A 19,799-nucleotide genomic window follows, 5' to 3' on the forward strand; every position below is an offset into this window, starting at 1 on the left:
AAACTGTACCATTTACTCTGAAAATATTTAACATTTCAGTGCTCAGTTTACACTGTATTTAACTCCTCAATTATAAATAGGGTCGAAGTTCAAAGCAAATTTATTAACAAAGTACATATGTCACCATATATCGGTACAGTTCTGAGATTCATTTCTGTCAATAGGTGGCTAGATAATGGACGTGGGGTAAGGGAATCAAGATGACAACACAAACTCTGAATCATAAGAAGCTGACTATTGCTGTAAAATTCTTCAACACTATAAGCCTTTATATTTATACAGCAGTTTTTAAACATTCTAGTATATTTTCCAAAGTGTTGTTTATCACAAATAGGAAGATATCCCTGCAAGTGTGAAATATACTGTTAAAGAATTATGGCAACACACATCAAAGTTGCTGGTGAACGCAGCAGGCCAGGCAGCATCTCTAGGAAGAGGTACAGTCAACGTTTCAGGCCGAGACCCTTCGTCAGGACCAACTGAAGGAAGAGTTAGTAAGAAATTTGAATTTTTGAATTAAAGAATTAAAGAATTATCCTCATTTGTAAGCAAGAGCATTTTATTCTTGTTAATGGTGTATACTCCAGCAGTGTTGTGAGGGTAGCACTGAAATCCAGCAGCACTTTACAAATCTGGGATGTGCTGCAAGAAGAGTGAAGTGGTAAGGGTTAGTAAACAGCTGTGTGACTTCTGCAAGGCTGCCCATATGCATGGGACGTCTGAGGAAATAGGAAGTATAGAATATACTCTGAATATATAAGAATCAGTGTGCACACAAGAATTTGTGAACTACGAACGTAAAAGAGGGAAAGTAACCAGTGAACCTGCTCCACCATTCAACAAAATAACATTTAATCTTTTGCCCCTTGTATAGTGAAGTCTGATCCCAATAATCTTCATTATTTAGTGCCCAGAAATCCTCTGATCCCAACCTTGAATACACTCAACAATCACAACATTCATGGTCCTCCTGACAGTTTTTCTCTTATCTATCTTATGCTGCAGATTCTTCACTTTTTAAATGTCTGCTGTTCCATATCTACCACTAAACTTTTTGATTATAATCTTCCCATCTACCCAAGCCAATTCACTCCTCATATCTAGGTTATCCTCATATCTATGTTATTGGCCTTAAGTTCAAGACTTACTTTTTTGTTGCTCAAACTGCAGTCAAAATTCTATTATTTTGCCCTTGATATTCCATTAACAACAAGCTGCTTTGCCTGTTATTTTCTTGACCAATGGGCCAAATACAAGTTTACCTTTCGCAGAGCCACTATTACTAAGCTGCATGCAAAAGTCTGTCTTTGATATAATATCAGTGGCAATCCCCTATGCAGTGCAGGCCTTACATGTGTAAATGGCATCACTATGAGGCAAAACTAAACAGAACAAGACACAAGCTGATGAAAAGTTTGAATTCTGACTAAGTTTCCCTAGCTCAGCCAGGTGTCAAACTTGTCAAAAAAGAACAATGAATCTGCCTGCCCATTTCTGACATTCAGTAACATTAAAAATAAATAATGTTAACAATAATTAAAAAACTGAAGTATTTATATACATCTAAGAACATAGATAAGAAATTAATTAAGTTCTTAAAAATGATAAAATACCACTTCTAACTTTCTGCTCCATACAAAGTGAATGGAAATATTGCTCCTATAAGAGATCTAACCAGCATGGTTTCTAAATCCAGCTAAATCCCACTATTCTGCTCATTAATACAAGAGATTCTATAGATGCTGGAATACAAAACACACAAAAGTATGGAGGAACTCAACAGGTCAGGTAGCATCTATGGAGGGGAATAACTAGTCGATGTTTTGGGCCGAGACCCTTCATCAGGACTGATCTTATTCTCATGATTCTGATCGCTTGTCTTAAAGATTGATAGAAGAATAATAATAATAATATTAGAATAATAATGCCTCACTGGCCATCTAAAATAACCTGCCTTCAAGTTGGTTCCATTTTCCCAAAGAAGTCAATTCTATAAACTCTTCCTCCACTTCAGTTTAATAAAAAAGATTAAGATCCTTTGCAACGATTGTACAAAAATTGAATTAAATGCTTCTGTTGTTTTTGTTTTGCTGGTGTTAAGCCTGAGCACCACTTCAAGTCATGTTTTTTCTGTTTCTTGTTTTCTGTTATTTCCATCAGATTGATTTTACTAAAGAACAGAAAGTACTGTACATTCATAATTTAAGTGCATTCTGCACAAGTAGGAAAATGATATCAAAAAACTGACAGATGTTCTGCAAGGACAAGACAACAAAAGGAGGCTATCAGGGTTCATGCAAGTTGCATACAAGTCACGGATGTTAGACATGGAACGTAGTAGAAAAACAAAACCGATGAAGGAGTTACTGTTCTAAGAACATCAGTCTGCAATCTGCAGGTTTGGGACTCCATTATCGATCTAAGTCCACTCTGTGTACAACAGTAGACTGTGAACTTGCAGCAGTCTTCCCGTTGTTATCATAGGAAATGAGGCGTTAAACGTGTGCACAGTCTGATGCAGGTTCAGAACTTTAAAAAAAAATGGTGACAAGAGACAGGGAATGGGAACCAGTTAGTGGAGACGTTGTGGAGGCAGATGTTGGTAAGATATCAGACAAAATCAGAAATCAAAAGGTTGAGCATGGTGTGACTTGTGTCCTGAGCTGCGTATATTCCAATGCAAGAATTATCATAGGAAAGACGGATGACCTCAGGGCATGGATCAACACCTGGAATTATGACGATGTAGCCATTAGTGAGACCTTGTTGCACAAGGGACAGGAATGCAGCTCAATATTCCGGGATTCCGTTGTTTTACACGTGACAGAGCAGGAAGAATTAAAGAAGGAGGGGTTGCGTTACTAGTCTGGTAAACTGTCATAGCAGTGCTCCATCAGTACAGACTGAAGAACTCGACTAGTGAGGCGTTATGGGTGGAACTGAGAAATAAGAAAGGTTTGACCACATTAATGGGGCTATATTACAGACCACCCAACAGTCCTAGGGATTTAGAGGAACAGATTTGTAAAGAGTTCACAGACTATTGCAAGAAACATAAAGTTGTTATAGTAGGTGATTTTAACTTTCCACATATTGATGGGAATAAATGGGACAGAGTTTCAAGCAAGTTTCCTTCATCAGTACGCAGAAGTCCCAGCGAGAAAGCATGCAATACTGGTTCTACTATTATGGAATGAGACAGGGCAGGTGACAAAAGTTTGAGTAGGGTAACGCTTTGCATCCAGTGACCACAATGCCATTAGTTTCAAAGTAAATATGCCAAAAGATATGTCTGGTCAATAGTTGAGATTCTAAATTGGAGAAAGGCCAGTTTTGATGGTATCAGAATTAATCTGGCAAGTGTGGATTGGGACAGGCTATTTTCTGGCAAAGATGTACTTGGAAAGTGAGAGGCCTTCAAAAACAAAATTTTGAGAGTACGACGTTTGTATGTGCCTCTCAGAATAAAAGGTAGAGATAACAAGTGTAGGGAACCTTGGTTTTCAAGAGGTGTTGAAGCCATGGTTAAGAAAAAAAAAAGGAGGTGCATGGTAGGTACAGGCAAATAGGAACAAATTAGGTGCTTATGGAGTACAAGAAACACAAGAGAACACTTAAGAAATGAATCAGGAAGGCTAAAAGAAGTCATGAAGTTGCTCTAGCAGACAAGGTGAAGAAGAATCCCAAGGGATTCTACAGCTATGGTAAGAGCAAAAGGATTACAAAGGACAAAGCTGGTCCTCTAGAATACCAGAATGGTAATCCATGTGTGGAGCCAAAACAGATGGATGAGATCTTAAATGTATTTTTTACATCTGTATTTACTCAGGAGATGGACACCCAGTCCATAGAAGTGAGGCAAAGCGGCATCAACTTCATTGACCCTGTACAGATTACAGAGGAGGAGCTACTCGCTGCCCTGAGGTAAAACAGGTGGACAAATCTCTAGGGTGTTCCCTCGGACCTTACAAGAAGCAAGTGCAGAAATTGCCGGGACCCTATTAGAGATATTTAAAACACCCTTAGCAACAGGAGAAATACCAGAAGATTGGAGGATAGCCAATGTTGTTCTGTTGTTTAAAAAAGGCTCTAAACAGAAAGAAGGAAATTATAGGCCAGTGAGGCTAACATCTGGTGTGTAGAAGTTATTGGAAGGTATTCTAAGAGATCAGGTATATAAGTATTTGGATAGTCAGCATGGCTTCGTGCCTGGTAGGTCATGTCTAACCAATCTTACAGAGTTTTACGAGGAAGTTACCAGGAAAGTGGATGAAGGCAAGGTAATGGATGTTGTCAATGTGGACTTTAGTAAGGCATCTGACAAGGTCCCAGCATTCAGGATGAGATAGTAAATTGAATTAGATATTGGTTTTGTGGGAGAAGTCAGAGAGTAGTAGTAGAGGGTTGCCTCTCTGACTGGAGGCCTGTGATTAGTGGTGTGCCACAGTGATCAGTGCTGGGTCCTTTCCTGTTTGTCATCTATATCAATGATTTGGATGATAATGTGGTTAATTCGATCAGCAAATTTGCAGAATACACCAAGAATAGGGGTGTTGTGGACAGTGAGGAAGGCTATCATGGCTTGCAAAGGGTTCTGCATCAGCTGGAAAAATGGGTTAAAAAATAGCAGATGGAACTTAATGCAGACAAGTGTGAAGTTTTGCACTTCTGTAGGTCTAACCAGGGTAGGTTCTACACAGTGAATAGCAGGGCACTGAGGAGTGTGATAAAACAAAGGGATCTGGGAATAAAGGAACATAATTTATTGAAAGTAGCATCACAAGTAGATAGGGCCATAAGGAAAGCTTTTGGAACATTGACCTTCATAAATCAATGTTTTCAATACGATGATGGGATGTTATGTTGAAGTTGTATAAGACATTAGTGAGGTCTAATTTGGAGTATTATGTGTAGTTTTGGTCACCTACTACAGGAAGGATGTAAACAAGGTCCAGTCCAGAGAAAATTTACAAGAGTGTTGCAGGTCTGGAGGACTTGAGTTATAAGGAAAGATTGAGTAGGTTAGGACTGTATTCTTTAGAATGTAAAAGACTGAGAGGAGATTTGATCAACGTATATGAAATTATGAGGGGTATATGTGGGGTAAATGCAAGCAGGCTCTTTCTACTGCGGTGGAGTGGGACTACAACCAGAGGTCATGGATTACAAGTGAAAGGTGAATGGTTTAAGGGAAACATGAGGGGAAACTTTTTCACTTAGAGGGTCATAAAAGTATGGAATGAGTTGCCAGCACAAGTAGTGCACGTGAGCTCGATTTCAACATTTAAGAGGAAGTCTGGATAGGTACATGGATAGTAGGGATATGGAGGACTATGGTCCTGGTGCAGGTCGATGGGAGTAGGCAGTTTAATGGTTCTGGCATGAACTAGATGGGCCAAAAGCCCTGTTTCTGTGCTGTACCTCTCTATGACTCTATGATGCACAGTTTTACGGAACTTACGTATTTTGTTTAATTAAATTAATGTCAATTTTTAATAATCTATTTTTCTGCTGGCCTAATCAAATTGGAAGAAAGAAATAAGGACACTCACAGGTCCATGAGTGAGATTCAAAAAGAGAAGCCTTTGTGGGCTTTTGGTGTTTTCCAGCGGCCTAATCAAATAGTAATTCATTAGCAAGGGCAAATAAAGATAAAGCAGGGACAAGCTCATAGGCCATTGTCTGAGTGGACCAGGGTTAGAGTGGGGAGGCTTTGGCTCATCAGGCTTGGGTGAGAACAGGCTTGGGCAAGGTACATATTTGTTAAGTTTCTTCTTCATTCTTTGAGGATGGCTGTACGGGCCCTGTTGTGTTCTTTGTGTGAGATGTGGGAATTCTGGGAGACCTCCAGGCTCCCAGATAACTACATCTGCACCAGATGCACAAAGTTGCAGCTCCTCAGAGAACACGTTAAGGAACTGGAGCTGCAGCTCGATGACCTTGGGCTCATACAGGAAACTGAGGAGGTGACAGATAGGAGTGACAGGAAGATAGTTACCCCTAAGTTGTAGGAAGTAGGTACCTGGGTGACTGTCAGGAGAGGGAATGGAAATTGGCAGCCAGTGCAGGGTACCCCTGTGCTGTTCCCCTCAATAATAAGTAGACCATTTTGGATACTGTTGGGGGGGTGGGGAACGATCTAGCGGGGGAAGCTGTGGCAACCTGATCTCTGGCACTGTCTGGAGATGTGGCTCAGAGGGAAGGGGTGACAAAAGAACTGCAGTAGTGAAAAGGGATTCCATAGTTAGAGAAGTAGACATGAGATTTTGTGCACACTATAGACACACCTGGAAGATATGTTGCCTCCCAGGTGCCAGGGTCAGGGACAACTTGGACTGGATCCACAGCATTCTAAAGGGGGAGGGTGAACAGCCAGAAGTCTTGGTACATATTGGCACCAATGACATAGGTGGAATAGGGAGGAGGTTCTGAATGAGAGAATTTAGGGAGCTGAAAAGCCAGGCCTCCAGGGTGGAAAACTCTAGTTTGCTGCTTATGCCACATGCCACTGAGTGAAGAACAAATGATTTGGCAGATGAATATATGGCTGAGGAACTGGTGCAGGAGGCAGGTTTTCAGATTTCTGGATCATTGGACTCTCTTCTGGGAAGGTATGACCTGTACTAAAAGGATGGGTTACCCCTGAAACCGAGTGGGACCTCCTTACAGGCAGGTTTGCTAGAACTGACAGGAAGTATTTAAATTAATTTGGCTGGGGAATGGGAAACTGAGTGATCAGACATTTCTCTGCCCATATCTGAAACTATATTGTGCTGTGTTTTTTGCCAACCTTCTACTCTACCCACAATGCCACCAATCTTGAAATCATCCACAAATGTACTAACCCACTCATCTACATTTTCATCCAGGTCATTTATATAAATTACAAACAGCAAAGGTCCCAGCACAGATACCTGTGGAACTCCACGAATAACAAACCTCCAGCTCAAATAAGTCCCTTCAACCACTACCCTCTGTCTTCCATGCGCAAGCCAGTTCTGAAACCAAACAGCCAATTTGCTGTGGACCTCATGCATCTTAATCTTCTGGATTAGGCTTCAAGAGGGACTTTCTCAAACGACTTACTAAAATCCATATAGACAACATCCATTGCCCTACCCTCTCTTGTCACCTTATCAAAAAACTCAATCAAGTTGGTAAGGCACAGCCTGCCACACACAAAGCCATGCTGGTTCTCCCTAATTTAGCCATGGGTTTCCAAATGCACATATATCCAATCCCTAAGACTTTTCTCCAGCAATTTCCCTACAACTGATGTGAGACTCACCAGTCTACAGTTCCTTTGTTCCCTTCTTAAAAAACTGCCTGTCATCAGTCCTCTGGGACTTCACCTGTGACTACAGAGGGCACAAAAATGCTGGTCAAGGGACGAACAATCTCATCTCTTGCCTCCTTCAATGACCTGGGGTAAATCCCACTTGGCCCTGAGGATTTATCATCCTTAATACTCATTAGGAGGCCCAGCACTTCCTTCTCCTTAACTTCTAAATGCCCTAACATATTTATACACCAAGCACTGATCTCCTGATCTCCGTATCCTTTTCCTTGGTAAAATAATGCACCGAAGTACTCATTAACAACCTTATTCACATTCTGTGCATAACAATGATCTTTTAACAATGACTAGATTCTGGTATGGTTCCCGAGGAATGGAAAATTTTCAAATGTCACTCCACTCTTCAAGAAAGGAGGGAAGCAGAAGAAAGGTAATTATAGGTCAGTCAGCTTGACCGCACTGGTTGGAAAGAAATTGGGAGGTTTGGGGGTATTTGGAGAGGCATATGCTAAAATAGGCCAAAGTAAACATGGTTTCCTTAAAGGAAAATCTGCCTGACACACCTGTTGGAATTCTTTGAGCAAATAACAAGCAGGATAGAGAAAGGAGAATTGGTGGATGTTGTGTACTTGCATTTTCAGAAGGCCTTTAACGAGGTGCCGCACGTGAGGCTGCTTAGCAAAATAATAGCCCATGGTATTACAGGAAAGATATGAGCATGGATAGAGCATTGGCTGATTGGCAGGAGGCAAAGAGTGGGAATAAATGGAGCGTTTTCTGATTGGCCGCAGGTGACTAATGGTGTTCCACAGGATCGAAGTTGGGACCATTTCTTTTTACATTTGTATATCAATGATTTGGGTGACAGAATTGATGGCTTTGTGGCTAAGTTTGTGGAAGTGTAGGTAGAGATGATGACGCAGGAAGGCTGCAGAAGGACTTAGACAGATGAGGAGAATGGGCCAAGAAGTGGCAGATAGAATACAAGGTGGAGAAGTGTATGCTCATGCACTTTAGTGGAAGAAATAGAAGCACAGACTATTGTCTCAATGTGGAGAAAATTCAAAACTCCAAGGTGCAAAGGGACTTAGGAGTCCATGTGCAGGATTCCTAAAAGTTAACTTGTAGGTTGAACTGGTGGTGAAAAACATCACCATTCATTTCGAGAGCACTAGAATATAAAAACAAGGATATCATGCTGAGGCTTTTACAAGGCACTGGTGAGGCCTCATTTGGTATTGTAAACAGTTCTGGGCGCTTTATCTAAGAAAGGATGTGCTGACATTGAAGAGGGTTCAAAGGGGGTTCACAAAAATGATTCTGTGATGATCACGAAAATGAAGCTTCATATAATTTGAGGAGCATTTGATGGCTCTAGGCTATAGACACTGGAATTTAGAAGAATGGGGGGATCTATTGAATGTTGAAAGGCATAGATAGAGAGGCTGTGGAGAGGATGTTTTCTATAGTGGGGGAGTCTAGGACCAAAGGGCACAGCCTCAGAATAGAGGGATGTATATTTAGAACTGAGATGTGAAGGAATTTATTTAGGCAGAGGGTGGTGAATCAGGCAGATATGGAAGCCAGGTTATTACGTGTATCTAAGGTGGAGGTTGATAGATTCTTGAAAAGTCCAGGGTGTGAAAGGTTACGGAGAGAAGGCAGGAGAAAGGGGTTGAAAGGGAAATGCATCAGCCATGATCAAATGGTGGAATAGATTTGATGGGCGGAATGGCCTAATTATGCTCCTGGGTTTTATGGTACTTACTTGCTTTTCAGTATTTTACAAGATATAACTATCTTAACTTTATTTTAGAAATATTCTATCCTTTTAAAAATTTGTGAAATTTAATTGAGCGAATTCCCTCCAGCAGATTAGCTCAAAGCAAGAGTGGATCCAATAGATAACTGAACAGTGGGAATAAAGAAGAAAAAGAAAAAAGCCCTTAACTCCGAGTGGAGTCATCGGGATGCCGTCATGACGGCGTTTTTTTAAGCAGGCTTTCTTATTTTTACGAGGTCGAGTTACTAGCTCGACGCTCAACCCAGCACGGATGGAAAGCGTGCAAGGGAGTCGGCTGGATTCAAACTCGGAAGCCTTCGCTCTGAAGTCCGGCGCTGATGTCACTACGCCACCAGCCGGCCAGTGGGAATAAATCTGTGATGAAAAAGCATGATGACATTCATGCATTCATGCTATAAGGTAAATCACAGGTTTTCTATAAAGATTATCATTAGATAAAGATACATGAATGCAATTCATTAAGATCTAAGACTCTCCTCTCTCCTCTGCCAACCAGTGTGTCAGATCTAGGTTAACATTTCTTCCATACAGTGAATTACAAAATCACCAAGTGCTGTCAAATACAGAAGCTCTCCAATCCTCAGAACTTATCAACTTGCCAATCAAGCCAGAAATTAATAATCTTGACTAAAAGAAAAATCCATATACAGCAGATTCTGGTTAATGCGACCATGTGTTAAATAGGACAGCAGTTTACTTGAGACAACTCTTAAAGAACAAAAAATAATAGAAAATTGCCAGGATTCCCTTCAATTATTTGGGAGACGTTGCCTCTTAATTGGGACAGGAGACTGTTGCCAAACAGTTTCTAACAGCGTCAGTCACGTGCGTTTGTGTGGCCATTAAACACTCCACCATGCTTAGAGTGAACAGTTTTTAAATAGCATCATCTGCATGTTTGCATTCAAAAAGCAGTGATTTTTGTCACTTACAGTTCGTGAGAAATAAACAGCAAGACAATTCAGAACTGTGTTGCTCACTGCAGTTCCAAGTAGTCAGGCTTGGAGATGCCAGAAACAGTCAGGAGTGAAAATCAAACAATTTCACTACTTCAACAAGCTAGGAATTATGAAGGAATTGAAGGTCTCGATAATTATTTTGAATCTTACAATGAAAATGAAGATTTGGAGATGCAATCATCAAAAGTATTGTATGAAGGCAGTCCATTATCTGCACTGATCTGATTTTGTTCATTTACAGTCAATCAAAACAACACGGCAGCATACACTGGAATAATTCCTCAGATAACTATTAGGAACTAGTTTTATAATACTGTAGTGATATTGTTAAATGTATTAATTTGTTCTGTATTTCATATAAATATATTTGCTACTCAGTTAAATGGTAGTTTGCCTTTTTTACACGTTTTAACTACTTCCATAAATCTTTGGCTAATTGGGGCAGCAGGTCAATTGGTCCAAAACATATTGGTCCCAGTGTGTCCCAATTAACTGGAATCCACAGTATCCACATTCTCCCCAACTTATATTCCTCTGAAGCTTGCAAAATACGTTGTTAATGCAATATTAACCAAATTAAAAAGAAACTAATGAATAGCTCTCTCTATTACTGGTGCATTTTACTTTGCAAGCATTGGATCAGTTAAAAAATCTACTTACACTCAAATGCTGTTGTCGTTGTATCTGGCAACACTTGGCCAATAACATCCTAAAAACAAGGAATAAAACTGGTCAATCTAAAAGCAATGTGGGATGTTTTAAACAGCCAAAGTAAAAAAATAAGTAATTCAGGACGACTTCCATTATCTCTCTCTACCATCTGCATAGTTGATTTCCAATACTGTCATCCATTTTTCAAGATACCCATGCAAGTATGACATTTGCACTTTGCTCCACTTGAAAAAAGGGAAACATATTGATGCCTATATTTTCCTGCTAATATGTCCCCTTTTATTTGATCCTGTATAATTTTCAACCCCAATATTGGAACACAATATTGGAATGCAAATCGATGGACCAGCGCATTAATTTTAAGATAGGTGAAGAGTTTTTACCTGGTATTCCCATAATCCTCACAACTTTTGGAAACACAAGGACTTAACTTTTTGTAATCAGAGAGTTAGAAATACTGTGTTTATTGCCAAGAACTACTGAAAAGATTTGAACCCCTTCAAGGAATACTAAAGTACACTTTGGAACATAGTGCAATTTGCCTCTTTGCTACAAAAGGTAAATTAAGTTTTGAATTTGACCTAATGCTTGACTTCACTTAAAGCTCAGACTGTGAGTGCCAATTAACTCTGTGGTAAAAGGGGTCATTATACCATTACACATACAGATTAGGGTTAGTAAGTTGTGAGCAAATTATGATGGTGCTGGAAGCACGGTGACACTTGTGGCTTGCTCCAGCATAATCCTCAAACAGTGCTGGTTGTTGATGCAACAACGTATCTCACTGTATGGTTTGATGTTTCAATGTACATATAACAAATAAAGCTAATCTCTTTAGGTAAACAAATAGAGCTACCATGACTTTAAGTATACATTAATTATAATAAAAGATAACTTGATTTTTAGATGATCTTAATAAAGAAAATTGCCAACACATACAATCGGTACAAGCTTCCATTTTGAAATAACTTGAAGATTATTACATCAAGATTTGGAAACACTGGAAATTGATGAGGAGAAAAGAGTGACAGACTGGGTATAATGGGGAGGAGCTTAGAATGGAGGCACGTGAAAAGATGTGTTTTCTGTTTTGGGTTCTGTTCTAAATGGGGAAACTTCATTGCAGAGACTTTTACGGACCTCATTTACAAATTAGAAGTTTTTCCCTTTCATTAAATTTATGCCAAATCAATTCAATATGCTCAATCATGTGTTTATCTACCTTGAACCCAGGAAAGATAAAACACGTTTTCTTAATGATGAGGAACTTAAAACTGCAAAGGAGCAAGGAAATTTTGGATACACAAATCGTTAAAAGCCAGTAGACCAGGTACAAAAAGCAATTAAAAAAGTTAATGGAATATTGGCTTTTATCACAATACAAATGTGAGGAAATTACGCTTCGTTGCAGAGACTTGAACGGACCTCATCTAAGTACTGTGTTTTTGTGCACATTTCAGCGGCTATACTACCCTTGGAGGGTATCACACATTCATCAGAATGACACTACTAAAGATTTAGCAGGTTGTGTTAGAGTTAGGTACAGTTCTTGGGTATAGTTCAATAGGAAGGTAGGCTTTGGAAACAACTAACCCTAATCACCAGATTATTCAATTATTGACTGATCCCTATGCTTAAGACTCCTAACTGTATAAGCTGCAGTCTTAAATATATACTATTAAAACACTTCAGATTCAAGCTATCTACAAGGCATGATAATATACTTGACTAAAGCAAGAAATTCAATAACTCAGCACAAGCAACATAAAAAGGTCCACTGTGTTAGAACCCAGAGAACCAGAGTAATGGATATAATAATAGCGTAATATTATTTTAAGAATTCAGAGATAAGAGACAACCAAATAAAAGGGAACCATATGTCACAAGATTTTGTAAGTGTGGCATTATGGAGGCCAAATGGAGCGGACAAAAATGAGCACCTGTCCACTAGTAAGATTCATGTGGAAACATCATCATCAGCTAATTATCTTTTTATTAAACATAGAACATAGCGCTGTTTAGGCCCTTTGACCCACAATGTTGTACTGACCTTTTAACCTACTCCAAGATCAATCTAATGCTTCAACCTGCATAGTCCTCCATTTTTCTTTCATTCTTTCATATGCCTAAGATTCTCTGCTGAAATAATTATCACTCTCTGCTATAATAGTTAGGTATAGCATGCATAAAAATTATCAGTCCAAGAGACTCCCATCCCTTACTTGTTTCTGTTGTTTAAATTTCAGTTTGAAAATTAAACTCCCCAAACAAAATACTATTGAGTCCTGCCAAAGGGTTTTGGCCCGAAACGTCAACTGTACTCTTTTCCTAGATGCTGCCTGGCCTGCTGAGTTCCTCCAGCATTTTGTGTGTGTTGCCTGGATTTCCAACATCTGCAGATTTTCTCTCGTTTACTATTGAATTTCTATCAGATTATCCGCATTCTTTTCAAGATAAAAATAACAGTGCAAATTATCCTAAAACGTACCAACTGAATATGGAACAAGGCTACAACACCTTTTCTATACTGAATGCAGTAATTATTGCTGTGAAATTCTTGTTCACAAGAACAGTCTTCAGGTATTTTTCCCATGTGTCCACTACTTAATGGATGCACGTATCCAGAGTAACACACAAAATGCTGGAGGAATTCAGCAGGTTAGGTAGTATCTATGGAGAGGAATAAAGAGACAATGTTTCAGGCTGAGACCCTTCGTCAGAGTTTTGGTCCGAAATGTTGTCTCATTATTCCTCTCCAGAGATGCTGCCTGACCCGCTGAATTCCTCCAGCATTTTGTGTGTGTTACTCTGGATTTCCAGCATCTGTAGAATCACTTGTGTTTATCACCTACATATCTAGGGTGAGAAATTAGCTGAACCAGACCCACTTCTACCAACATCAACGTCACAACACTGTTTAAAGTTTACTGGAAAGAGATCCCAGAAGGGAAGTACTTCTAAGTAGCTGTTCAGTTGATTATGTGGATAATCACAAATTCAAACCCACATTCCATAAACCACCATGGGTATAAGTTCCTATCTATGCCTATAATGCAATGCAAACAACCTCATTCTAACTTTCTATCCAATGACACTGAAGGCATCGTGTCAACCAACATATCAAAATAAGTCTCCATGTCCCTCTACACAAGTGCCTAATGGGGGTCATGTACTCAATTGCCATATATTTTAAGGAAATGAAAAAAAAAGTTGTTCCCAAAACTAGAAGAGAAGATTGGATCAGGGGGAATTTCAGTAAGATGTGGAGCAAACTAAAGGATGTGAGGGAAAATTGTCACAGGGAAACAATATCTCATTGTTTCCCTGTGATCATTTCTCATTGGGGGGAAGCAATTATAGAATAAATTATTTAATAAGAAAATTATTAGTAACTTGAGGATCTGAATAAATAAACTTGAAGCATATTATAAGAGTTAGAATCTCAAAGATTAAGTAACATGGAAAATCAAGAAATTAAAAGCAGACAGGAAAGGATATACAGAACATAATTTCAAAAACTATCAAAAAGGACAAAATATTTTGTATAATAATAGAACCTTTGACAGTAAAAGATTGATTGTCAAAATTATTAGCAATATGATAGGTACATTCTTCATTAAAAGACTGTTGAACAATGTGAAGAAATTAACAAGAAATGAAAGCAAAGTTTATGGTACAGATATCAGTGGAGTCAATGTAGGTCAGTAAGCGTGGGGATCTCACTTATGCAGCTGGGAGTAGACAGGAATATTCAAATCTGCAGATGCAAGACTAGCCCACAGCAATTCTAAGTCAGTCTCATTGAACTTTAGCTGTCATGTTATAACCTCAACATTGTTAAAAGGATTTCAGTCTCAGAGAAGTGCTATCTAAACTGATGATTTTCTGTTTATTTCAGATCTTCAACAAATGCGTATTTTATACTTAAAAGCAGCTTTGTTGGGAGTAAATATTATTCTGGGAAGTTTTTATGAGCCAATTCTTCCACTGAAATTTAAATGAAACATGTGTACTTTAACAGCCAATCCAAGAATAGGGGAAATACACTATTAGATTTATGCATTTAAAAAAAGCATATTATTTTTGAACTAAAAATATATATTTATTTTTATTTCATTGGCTTTGTCCAAATTTGATCTCTGTCACATAGTTGAATTGCATGCACTACAGAATCACAACCTCAAATTCAGATTCACATTGATTTACCACATCTATATTAAAATATAGAGTGAAATGACAGTAGAGAGTGCAGTAACAACCAACACACCTAAGGGTATGCTGGGGGGGCAGCCTGCAAGTCACCACACATTCTGATACCCACAATACAGAGTCCCCACTTCAATTGTGAGCTCAACTGCTGCATGCATGGAATTTGCAGGCTCACCATGTCTGCCTGAGCTCCCTGGGTACTACTGCTTTCCTTCCAGATATGTCAAATTGCCCTTAATGAGACGAGTGGTCAATCAGAATTGACAGACGTGAAATACAATAGGTTACTGGGAAATACGTGTAAGAATGAAATTGTTGGGATTGTTTCAAGACCTGGCATAGACTCAACGATACTGTATGTAATACTACACAGTAAAACTTTAAAAATTATTTAGATAAAAAGCAAAATATAATACCACTTGATGTCTGAAACTAAAATGACTCACAGGCTCAGACTAGTGCAGGGGTTCCCAACCTTTTTTATATCATTAACTGTGCACCCAGGTTGGGACCCTCAGACCAATGGATATATTTATGGCTCAGATTTGTGATTAATCTATTTATGTAAAAAGGGAAATAAAATCCTTCACAAATAACTTTTATTCATAAGCAATAGATGAAAGATGTTGTACCCATGGGAAGCAGTGAAAATACATACAGTAGCTGTACATTTTAATACAGAAATGGACAGGAAAGCATTCACTGAAACAACAGAGAAATTACAATGTACAATAAATCACTGACCCAAACATTATCTCTTGGTGCTTAGTCTCGGTGTGATTATGTATATCTAATCATAAATATTTTACCTGTTCTCAAATTAATTCAATTATGTTTGCAAAATAATTGTAGCTCCTTTTCTGGCTTGAATTCCAAATCTCCACCCAAAATTTCTCCTGTATGAACTCTAAATCCCTAGCATCGGTCTTATATTTATAGATTCTCATTCTTGACCCCGCCTTGATGTCATATTGATGAGATTCTTGATCTCATTCTGGAATATATTTTATTATTTGTTAACTTATTTGTGGTAATGTGTTGTGTGTGAGTTATATGCACTGTGTTTTGCACCTTGGTGCAGAGGAGCGTTGTTTCGTTTGGCAATACACACGTATGTGGTTGAATGAAAATAAACTTGAACTTCAACTTGAACATTTTCTTCCAATCAGTTACAGGAAAATAAAGAAATACAACCGAGTTTATGAAATAAACAAAGACTGACAAACAACCAATGTGCAAAAGAAAATAAATTGTGCCAATAAAAAATTAGTAATACTGAGAATCAGTTCAGAGCTGAGGTGAGTGAAATTATCCAATAGGTTCAGGAGCCTGATGGTCCAGGGGTAATAACTGTTCCTGAAACTGGTGGTGTGGGAAATTAGGCTCCTGTAACTCCTTCCTAATGGGCACCAGTGAAAAGAGAGCATGGCCTGGATAGTGGGAGTCCTCCATGGTTTTTGCTGCTTTCTTGTGGCAGTGCTCCTTGTAAATGTGCTCAGTGGTGAGGGATGATGATGGTGACGGCGATCCAATTAGGTTACCGGTCAATTGTAGTCATCCAAGTTTTGGATGGAGAGAGATTTGCCAATCATGCCACTTAATATTTACCATGTAATCACTTCATAACATTTAATACTTCTAAGATGCAATGGAAAATAGAAAGCATTTTAGTATATTTTGAATTAACTATGACCTGATAACCTTATCATTATCCCTTGACATTTCTGTTCCATGTTCCTTGTTACAATTTGTATGTTACAACTTCATCAACTGGAGGCGCTGCTTTTGCACACAGCCCCTAGCTTCAAATCCTTCCCCTTTAACATCAGACCATTTGAACTACTCTGTATTTATAAATCAATGTACATCCACTATGATGGGAGAGAATCACATTTGTTAATTTTTATAACGGTACTGTTGGAAGAATTCTTTGAACTTCCAAAGTTACCAGAAATGTTCATAGGCTTGTGGATTGGAACTACTTTAGAACTCAACAAAGATGATGGCTGTCCCCCATCCCCAATGAGATGCAAAACAGCCCTTCCACACCACCAAGAGAGACCAGCAGCCCTTCCACCCCACCATGAGAAACTATCCACCCTTCCACTCCCCCAATGAGATGCTAGTAGCCCCCACCTCCATGAGATGCAAAACAACTCTTTCACACCTCAATGAGATGCCAGAAGCCCTTCTACCCCATCGAGAAACTAGTTGCCCTTCCACACCCCCTCAATGAGCTGCAAGTAGCTAACCCACCCCCATGAGATGCAAAACAATCTTCCACATCCCCCAATGAGCTGCAAGAGGCCTAGATGCCAACAGCCCACCTGCTCCATCAATGAAATGCCAGCAACCCTTCCACCCCTCCACCATGAGAAACTAGCTGCCTTCAACACCCCAAATGAGATGCTAGTAGCCCACTTACCTCCCATGAGATACCAGCCGCCCACCTGCTCCTTCAATGAGATGTCAGCAACCCTTCCACCCCCCATCGTGAGAAACCAGCAGCCCACCTACACCCCAATTGAGATGCTAGCATCCCACCCACTCCCCTAATGAGATGCCAGCAGCCCACCTGCTCCATCAATGCGATACCAGCAACCCTTCTACCCCCACCACGAGAAACTAGCTGCCCTTCCACAACCACATTGAGATGCTAGCAGCCTACCCACCTCCCATGAGATGCCAGCAGTCCACCCACTCACCAAATGAGATGCCAGCAGTCCACCCACTCACCAAATGAGATGCCAGCAGCCCACCTACTCACCCAATGACATGCCAGCAGCTCATCCCCAATGGGATGATAGCCTCCAATGAGATGCTAGCCTATCCACCTCTCCACTGAATGCCAGCAGCCCTCCCACTCTCTTAATTAGGTGTCAGCAGCCCACCCCCCCCACCTCCAGCCCGATAAATTGCTCGCAGCCCACCCACATCCCCAATGAGATGCCAGCAGCCCACCTATTCCTTCCATCAGGTGTCAACAATCCACCTCTCCCCACCCCGCCGCCAGGCAGCCCACCAGCCAACCGCTGCCCTCACCTACCAGCACGTCTCTGAAGAACAACTGGGTGCCAGGCGGGACGCTCCAGTCCAGGTCTCCACCCGACACCCTGATGCGGATAACGAGCTGCGGCTGCGCCTTGGGCTCCATCTCACGCGGCACGAGCATTGCTCGCGCGCCGCCACATCCCTCCGCCGCCGGCTCGCGACCAATGGCCTCGCCTTCTGCCGGCCGCTCGCACCCTCGTTCGCGTACCCTTCCCAGGGACCGAGTGCCTGCTTTTGTCTTCACCGGCTGCGGCTGATTGAACGGGTCTTTCACCACCGTTAGCGTTTCTCCGGCGTGTAAATAAAAGGAAGTGCCTCCCCCCGTACACCGGAACAAAAATGACGGAAAGGGCAGATCACCCGGAAGCGTGAAAGGAAGCACGGCCTCCAGCTCGGCGGACATGTTTGTTTTTCTGCACTGAGGGTTAAGGTTGCCAACATTACAGGTTAATGAGTTCTGCCTGTTTAATAACAGGGGTAAAGCCAACCCTGTAGGAATTGTAATGGTTACTTGTTTTTTTAATAACAGGGTTTTATTGTAAGTTTGCCAACTCTGCAGGTATTATAATGGGTGTTATCTGTTTAACAGAATACAGCACAGTACAAGCTCTTTGGCCTACGATGTTATACCATCAGATATAAGAGCAGAAATAGGCCATTTGGCCCATCGAATCTGCACTGCCATTTCATCATGGCTGGTCCAGTTTTCTTATCAGCCCCAATCTCCTGCCCCACCCAATATCCCTTCATGCCCTGACCAATCAAGAATCTTTCTACTGATGTCTTAAATATACATAAACACTGGGCCTCCACAGCTGCCTGTGGCAAAGTATTCCACAGATTCACCACACTCTGGTTAAAGAAATGTTGCCTTGTCTCTGTTCTAAATGGATGCCCCTCTATTATCAGGCTCTATTCTCTGGTCTTAGACACTCCCACCATAGGAAACGTCCTCTCCACATCCACTCTATCAAGGCCTTTCACCATTTGATAGGTTTCAATGAGGTCATGCCTTATTTTTCTGAATTCCAGTGAATCCAGGCCCAGAGCCATCAAACATTCTTCATATGACAAGCCATTTAATCTTGGAATCATTCTTGTGATCTCCTTTGAACTCTCTCCAGTTTCAGCACATCCTTCATACGATAACGGGCCTAAAACTGCTCACGATACTCCCAGTGAGGTCTCACCAGTGCTTTATACAGTCTCAACGTTACATCCGTGTGCCAACATTTTAATGTACTCCACTATCATTCTAACATTTCCCTTCCACATAGCCTTCCATTTTTATTTCATCCATGTGCCTATCTAGAAGTCTCTTGTATGTTCCTAATGTATCTGCCACTATCACCACCCCAGCAGTACATTCTACACACCCTCCACTCTGTGGGGGGTAAAAAACTACCTCTAACATCCTCGAGGAAATCTGCAGATGCTGGAATTTCAAGCAACATACATCAAAGTTGCTGGTGAATGCAGCAGGCCAGGCAGCATCTCTAGGAAGAGGTACAGTCCTGACGAAGGGTCTCGGCCCGAAACGTCAATTGTACCTCTTCCTAGAGATGCTGCCTGGCCTGCTGCGTTCACCAGCAACTTTTATGTGTGTTGTCTAAAATCCTCTATACTTTTCTCCAGTGATTGTAAAAAAAAATAAATAAATGTCCTCTCATATCAGCCATTGCTGTCCTGGGAGCAAGGTAATGGCTGTCCACTCTGTCTCTTATCATTTTATACACCTCTATCAAGTTGCTCCTGATTCTCCTTTACTCCAAGAAAAAAACACCCAAGCTTGCTAAACCTTTCCTAA

At 40.5% G+C, this 19,799-nt stretch overlaps 1 protein-coding gene across 1 annotated transcript in view; it reads right to left on the reverse strand.

Moving 5' to 3' along the window:
* The window catches only part of map2k5 (mitogen-activated protein kinase kinase 5), a 327,453-nt gene extending 309,141 nt beyond the window's left edge, over window positions 1-18,312 (reverse strand). The window contains exons 1-2 of the mRNA XM_063066162.1: window positions 17,988-18,312; window positions 10,721-10,769 (exon numbers count right to left, since the gene is read on the reverse strand). Coding sequence (XP_062922232.1) covers window positions 10,721-10,769; window positions 17,988-18,113 — 175 coding nt within the window. The 5' untranslated portion in view covers window positions 18,114-18,312. The remainder of the gene's footprint in view (window positions 1-10,720; window positions 10,770-17,987) is intronic.
* Between the last annotated feature and the right edge of the window lie 1,487 nt (window positions 18,313-19,799).

This window comes from Mobula hypostoma, chromosome 13 (assembly GCF_963921235.1).
Source record: "Mobula hypostoma chromosome 13, sMobHyp1.1, whole genome shotgun sequence".
In the NCBI taxonomy this organism is placed as follows: Eukaryota; Metazoa; Chordata; class Chondrichthyes; order Myliobatiformes; family Myliobatidae; genus Mobula; species Mobula hypostoma.